This window comes from Dipteris shenzhenensis, chromosome 24 (genome assembly GCF_047967505.1).
Source record: "Dipteris shenzhenensis isolate YYH24624 ecotype China chromosome 24, Dip_SZ_1.0, whole genome shotgun sequence".
NCBI lineage: Eukaryota > Viridiplantae > Streptophyta > Polypodiopsida > Gleicheniales > Dipteridaceae > Dipteris > Dipteris shenzhenensis.
Genome location: NC_141619.1, coordinates 22,737,347 through 22,745,099, shown reverse-complemented (window position 1 = coordinate 22,745,099; position 7,753 = coordinate 22,737,347). Strand labels below are relative to the sequence as shown.

The 7,753-nt window shown below is 43.1% G+C and overlaps 1 protein-coding gene across 1 annotated transcript; it reads right to left on the bottom strand.

The window, feature by feature from the left end:
- Nucleotides 1–982: 982 nt before the first annotated feature.
- LOC147886379 (putative pentatricopeptide repeat-containing protein At3g23330) lies at nt 983–4,803 on the bottom strand. The gene is made up of 5 exons (XM_087395235.1): nt 4,758–4,803; nt 4,368–4,716; nt 4,195–4,274; nt 3,902–4,061; nt 983–3,738 (listed from the first exon to the last, which is right to left on the bottom strand). Exons 2-5 carry the CDS (start codon nt 4,429–4,431, stop codon nt 983–985), a joined length of 3,060 nt encoding a protein of 1,019 aa, XP_087251361.1. The 5' UTR covers nt 4,432–4,716; nt 4,758–4,803.
- Nucleotides 4,804–7,753: the final 2,950 nt, after the last annotated feature.

Here is a 7,753-nt window from a genome sequence, read left to right as displayed (position 1 = left end):
GGTACTTGCCTCAAGCTCATCTATAGTCATATCTTACTGCTAATGGTGAAGAATGACTCATGCAAGTGGTGAAAACATAGGCTGCCAGCAAGCAGCCGAAAACACTATAGGGAAAAGCGATAGAGTGGAAGCGACAATATTATTGGCTCTTGCTCTGAATATTATGTTGTATTTGCTTTCGAGGTGCATTTACATATGGAAGGATGCTACTCGTTTGAGGCAAGGTAGATATAGTTAACAATTGAGGGTTGAGTGATTCTAGGTTAATCTTAGTTTTACATTAAAAAAAGGTTGAAGTTTAGATATATCTTATGTATACATCAATTGCATGTTGGGCAAGCTCAACTCTCGGGTCACTTTGCCATTTTCATTTTAACTCAGACCAGAACCAGACTTAAATAGTGGTAGATCCATCCTAGCATGCACACCTTGGACCTTAAGCGCTGAAGAACAGATCATCACATGCTAAATTTCTTGGGAGGATGCAATCAGATCACAATCTCTACAGATTTTAGTCTTGGGGTGCCACAGGGAAATCAAACGGGTCAATAAAATGCATAAATTATTAATCACTACATGATTAGGATTAAAATGTGTCATAAAAACAATGGATTAAAACGATAAAGCTTTCCTCAAGTAGAACCAACCCTACTGTACAAAGTTAAGATTAGGAGAACTCCTGAAATTGTTGCTTCAAAATTACGTCTGCTTTCACCTTGAGGGAATAAACGATATCTAACGATGTGGAGCATTTAAAACATGTGAATTCCTTGTGCTCTACACAAATGAAGAGCCTTTAATGTATCTTTCATTTTGAGGAAGTAATACATATTTAAAAAATGTGGAGGATTCAAAACATGTGAATCTGTTGTGCTCATAACACGTAAAGAGCCTTTAATCTATCTGTAACTCAGTTTTCAAACATCAGATCTTTATCCCCTAAAGGCAGATGCAAGCAATATGCTAAGCTATCATGTTAGTTCTAATCTGTACAAGAACAGGCCCCATCCTTAAAGTGATGGATGCAGTATGTATCCTTTACTATAATATCTCGCATTTCCACCTTGGATATTAATTTAATGGCAAGGTGACAGTCAGCACACACTCTAAGATCTTTTGCTACACGAATAGTTGTGCCTGGGGAAGTATTGATCAGTCCAAATGCTATGGCCAGCTTCTCACAGTGTCCACAAAAAGAATCTTCATAGACATTTATCAAATCCGAATCCAAGGCCACACCAGAGTTCTGGAGAGAGCCTTGATCCCTCACTTGCCAGCTTAATGACTCAAGCTTTGCATAAATATCATCACTTTGAGGGTGGGTTTTATCGTCAGCATTGAAATGATGCACATAATTTTCAATTTCAATGAAGGCTATTCCTGGTTTCTTCCATGCATTTTCACATCTCCTCCTATCCTCTAGTTCCTGTGCCTCCTTTTGCATACCAGCATTAGTATATATGTTTGACATAAGCACATAACTAGCAGAATGTCCCTTGTCTATTGATACAACATAGTTAAAGCAGTGTCTAGCTATTTCCACACTGCTGTGCAATCTGCAGGAACTAAGCAAAGATGTCCAGCCAATCATATTGGGTCCAAATGGAACCGTCTCAAGTAAATCCTCTGCCTCTTTCAACAGCCCTCTATAGCCAAAAAGATCAACCATGGAATTGTAATGTTGAAAAGTATATGCAATGCCATGTTCTTCTTTCAATGACTTAAAATACAAACACCCCTCAGAGAGTTGACCTGCATGACGGCATGCTGAAAGAAGACAAACAAATGCCACGTCATCAGGCTTCAGGCCTGCTCGTTGCATATCATCAAAATACTGAGAAGCTAAAACGTAATCATTCTGCTCCGCATAGCCTGAGATCATGGCACTCCATGTCACAACATCTCGCTTATGCAATCCATCAAACACCATGCGTGCATCCTCAAGGCTCCCACATTTAGCATACATATCTACGAGGGTGTTACCAACATACATGTCAGACTCAAAACCATATTCCATGATGGCATTATGGATCTGCTTTCCCCACTTCAAGGCCGCTATGCTGGAACATGCTTTCATGATGCAAATAAATGTGACTTGGTCCGGTTCTATGCCCTCCTGCTGCATTTGCTGAAAGAGTTGAATAGCCTCCTTACCATGCCCATGCTGGGCATATCCTGCAATCATGGAATTCCAGGTCACAACCTCTGATTTTGGCAATTTATTAAACACACTAAGTGCATCACTAAGCCTCCCACAATTGCTGTACATGTTAATGAGAGTATTTCCAACTGAAACATTTGATTCAAGCCCACTTTCAGCAATAAGGGAGTGAATCTTTTTGCCCTGCTCCAGCGATGCCATGCTGTAGCAAGCTTTCAAGATGCAAACAAATGTGACCCGGTTTGGCTTGATGTCAGCCCGCAGCATTTCTTGGAAGATATTAAGTGCCTCTTGACCACACCAATGCTGAACATACCCTGAGATCATTGCATTCCATGATACCACATCTTTCCCTGGCAATCCATTGAACACTGCATGTGCATCCTGCAGGCTCCCGCCTTTGCTATACATGTCGATGAGGGAGTTGCCAATGCATATATCCAACTCAAGCCCACTTCTAATAATGTGGCTATGAATTTGCTTACCAATCCCTAAATCTGCTGTACTGGAACATGCTGCTACCATACAAACAAAACTCACCCGGTTTGGCTGAAAGCCCTGCTGTTGCATACACTGAAAAAGTTCAAGAGCTTTGTGAAAATTTCTGTGCTGGGTACACCCTGTAATCATGGCATTCCATGTCACAATATCTGGACCTCGCAACCTTTCAAATACCCTACAAGCATCCTCGAAGATACTACACTTGCTGTACAAATCAATTAACGTGTTGCAAACATTAATGTCAGAGCCATAACCACTTTCAATGATGCACGCATGGAGCTGCTTGCCTTGCTCTAAGGCACCCATCATGGAGCTTGCTCTCAGCATGCACAAAAAAGTGGCCCTGCTAGGTTCCACACCCTCTTGTTGCATTTTCTCGAAAACTTGGAAAGCCTGCTGACTCTGCCTATGCTGGGTGTAAACGGCAATCAAGGCATTCCACGTTACAACATTTCGCTCTTGCAAATTGTCAAAGATGTTTTGTGCATCATCGAGGCACCCACATTTTCCATACATGTCAATGAGCACGCTTCCAATATATACGTCTAAATCATGTTCACATTCAATCATGTGAGCATGTATTAGTCTCCCCTGTTCTAAGGCTACTAAGTTGGAACATGCTTTAAATACTGCAACAAAAATGTTCCTATCTGACTCAACGCATGACTTCTGCATTTGAAGAAATAATTCAATCACCTTCTCATTCTCTCCAAGCTTGGCAAGTGCTGAAATCATTACCCTCCATGAAAATGCATCTGCCTTAGACAGTTTCATGAACACTTTATTCGCTTCCAACAAACTCCCAAAGAATGCGAGCATGCGAACCAGATGGCTTCCCAAAAAGGGATCCGACTCAAATCCAGCTCTCACAATAAGGCGGTGCAGCTCTTTGCTTGCAGCGAAGTCTTTCTCGCTAATGCATCTCTGTATAAGGTGAAAAAAAATGCTCATAGGAACAGACGTTCCTTTCTCGATCATGCAATCCACAGAAGTAATTGCCTCATTAAGCGGACCATATTTACACAGTCCACTGAGAGTTCCAACAGACACCGAAGAGCCAAAAGAGTCATCACGCTCTGGCACCTTGCATAATTGACACGCATTAGACCGATACAAAATTGTCAAAAGCAACATTCTAAAGCAGACATATTAGTACAATGTCCAGAAAAAACGTCTAGGTACTAACGAAATGGTTTTTTCCTGACAATCCATAGCTTATGCTCAGAGGAAAACCCTCACTATGATCTTGAAGGCATGCCGCTTTGACGCCGCGACAAGCGTGAGCGTCACCATCCTTCGTGGGGACTACAGCTGGTTCAACCCAAGGACTCCAAGAGCCATCAACCAACAGGGCCTTCTTTCTGGCCCTCGGCATGAAATCAGCAAGTCTTGAATTTACCTGTCACAGCAAATATATTCAACTAAGGAGCAAGACCACCAAGAAGATTGGCTATAAGGGTACGGGCAACGGATTGCAGGTCAGGAAAGCAAGACCCAGAGTAAAAATATACAGAGAAATGCAGACATTTCACCTTGTGGAGCCCTGTTTCCCACCATCGTTCAGGTTCAGTGAAAGAAATCCGACACAACTCGTGCATTTCCATTGCGTTCTCTGCATGTGAAAGTACCTCACTCTTGCAGTCTACGACAGCTCAAGACCGAAAGGCACTCTCCTTACCTTCAATCACGTAACGTAATTACTCACCTTCCGTTCTGCTGCTTTGCCGACAATGTCTCGGTGCCAGGCACAGGCAGGTTACGTATTCCATCCTCACAAAAACCGCAAAAGGTTTAGCAACCGTTTGGAGACAGCCATGAAGGCCATTCCAGATAGAGTCATGGCCAACTGTAATGAGATTAGAGATGCTTGCTCAGGAAGCCCAACTTCAATGGATTCCATCTTTCTCATATTTGGAGCTCTCTCTCTCTCTCTCTCTCTCTCTCTCTCTCACGCATGAAGATAGAGAATGATTATTTGAAATTTGAAATGATCTCTTTTTAGCACTGCCTCCTTGAGAAGGCTTCCCTCTCTCTCTCTCTCTCTCTCTCTCTCTCTCTAGCCAGCATTTGGAAAAATGTAGGCTTGCCTTGCGACCATCTAGTGACAAAGTGATCTATCATGATCAATGAGTAAACAAAGTGATCTATCATGATCAACGAGTAACTTTACCTGTCTACGACGGGGCTAGAGACCCGCTCCACTGCGTCTTGAAGTTGCAATCGTAGATTGCCTTTCATAAAATTCAAGGCTTCATTTATAAATCTCAAACCTAATCTCAAACCTTGAGGAATTATAGAAAATTTGCGAAAAACGTATATATGCATACCAACATATGCGCGCGCGCACACACACATATTCAAGAATTTTCAATTGTTTGTCACTAAACCAAAATTCCAAATACACACACATGCACACATTTGTTTCAATATATATTTAAATATATATATATATAGTTTATAATCTCTCTCTCTCTCTCTCTCTCTCTCTCTCTCTCTCTCTCTCTCTCTCTCTCTATCTATCTATCTATCTATCTGTATGTATGTATGTATGTATGTATGTATTGTTTGTTTGTTTGTTTATATAATATATTTATAGATATAAATATATACTCTCTCTCTCTCTCTCTCTCCTCTTTGTACTCTCTCTCCTCACAGCGTGTGAGACTGCGTCTGACATGTGTATTGCACTCCTCGAGACGTGGCGCGATGATGTCATGTACTGGCAGTCTACTGCTAGTGCATTCTCTTGTACCATGTGGCGGGCTCTAGAGAGCGCTATTAGATATGCTCAATGCCCCACCATCCTAGTAACCACCACTGGTCCAAGGTGCTCAAGTCGTAAGGCCTCCATATGAGGAGAAGCCATGTGTGAGCTCGGGGCACTGGATGGATCCTGACTTGCATATCAGATGAGGTCTATCAATCAGACCGTTGATGGTAGAAAGGTGATTGTGTGGAAGCCCCTTATTCTTGCTGGGGCCTGGGGGGTCCCAGGGGGACCAACGGCCCCCCTAGTGGGGGTTCGGGGGCAAGAGCCCCCGAGGCAATGGTATAGGGAATATTCTTTGAATATTCCATGGACAACTAGTCGGTTCCACCGACTAGGTTGACTGGTTGGCTTCACCGACTAGGTTGACTAGTCGGTTCCACCGACTACGTTGATCCGACTACCGCCCTCATAGCTATAAAGAGGCAACCTCCCCAGTCCATTGTATCAGATCAGTTCAGATTAGATCAGATCTTCCAGCTAGTAGCTCTTCACCTAGTATCTGTCTAGATCACTCCATTGTGGGAGCGCACGGGTGGACAGAGCCATCATTTGTACTACATCAATATTGAAGGAAAATTTTGTTCCTCTCTAGTTTGCTGTGTACTCTCTATTCTTTGTTCAGTTTTTGTTTCGCTGCGCCGTGTAATTTAACAAGCGCCATGTTGGCGACAGCCCCATCTTCCTGATCCTCCAGTGGCTGCCACGTCAGATCGGTCCCCACGTTGCGTCAGCCTCCGCCATGTGGCTTAGGTCCGCCCGCCTCTCTCGGTCTGGGCCTACGATATGTCAGCTTGATCTATGTGTCAGACTGCCTGTTCAGTCTACGGGTTGTCAGACGGGCTATTCATGGTGCGTACATTGCGACACGTGTAGTCGCCACGTGTCTGCCATCTTCTGAGGCAATGCCTGACTGCTCTAGCTTTTGCTCAACACATCCACATGGGTGTCCTAGGCAAGCCCACAGACTGTGACTGCGTGTATGAAGGTCTTAGGTCTGGACTCTGCAAATTGCGGCTCTGCGTGAAGGATTGCCCTCATGTCCTGTGTCACAGCCCACCGGCCCTATGGTGCCATGTGCAACTCCCCCTCTGTCCCCACGTCCGAACCTCCCACCCAGCCTCGAAATTGGCAAACCTACAACCACGGTGGCAGATCTCCTCTCTTCCCATCTTTCCGATCTTTAACTAATGCTCGAGAACCCCCCAATCCCGAAGCTCCCCCCGAAGCTCCAAAATTTAGCCTGAGCCACCTTCTCCTTCAAGAATAGAAAGATGACTCAAGTGTGTCACCCAATGTGGCCCATAGATCACGACAGCAAAGTTTTAAAAGGGGTGGGGGGGGGTTGTGTTTGATGGCCTTAAATTTTTTAATTATTTGGAACACTCATTACTCTAAGATAGACCTGCAACTTATGCCCCACCAACCCATACAACATTTCGTTGAGAAATTTTCATTTTCATTATCTTATATATATGTGTATATGTATATGCACACACACACACACACATACACACAATATATATACATATTTTTAAAATGCTCGAAATATGGCAATTGTGCCCATTGTCTGATCTTGCGTGCGTTCCTTCACCGTGGACCATGATTGATGACTTTGTCATCACTTGGCCAAGCTTACCTTTTTCCAAGGTCTTATTTAATGAGGCTCAACTCCGGTTTTGTAGGCTCACACACCCTATCCCAATGAGAAAGTTTGGGCATTGCAAGGTTGGGCTAAAATCCTAAGATTTCAATATGATGGCCTGGAGTTGCAACTTGCAATGATAGCCCAACATGCAATGTTGACATTTCAAGATGCTGACTTGGAGTTGCAATGCTAGCCCAACATGCTCACCCCCTGTGCAAGACTGTTAGACTTGTTTGCTAATGCTAGGATATGCCCACTAGCATACACAATGAAGCTCTCTAAAGCTAGTGCTATATTGGAGGATTGAAAAAACTCCTTTCTTAATTTTCACATATAACTTTTTTAAATAATTAAGTAGTGTTTTTGAAATCACCATTTATGGAGATCATCTTTTTTTAAAATCACCTTTTAGTATCTCTTTACATCCAAAAGTGCTTGCTTTAGCACTGTACTTGGAGGAAATGCCTATGAACACTTGTGCACTCTTGTTTCATTCGCTATGATTTTGGCCCTGCTAAGGCCAATTTCACACTCATCCGATAGACACAACATCCCCATTGGGGCTTGCCCATTGAATGAGCACAATGTTTTAGACGTCCATCCATGGCATGCTTTCACAAATGGGTGAACAGTTGTTACATTGTAAATATAAAAATACATTTGAATATCACTACAT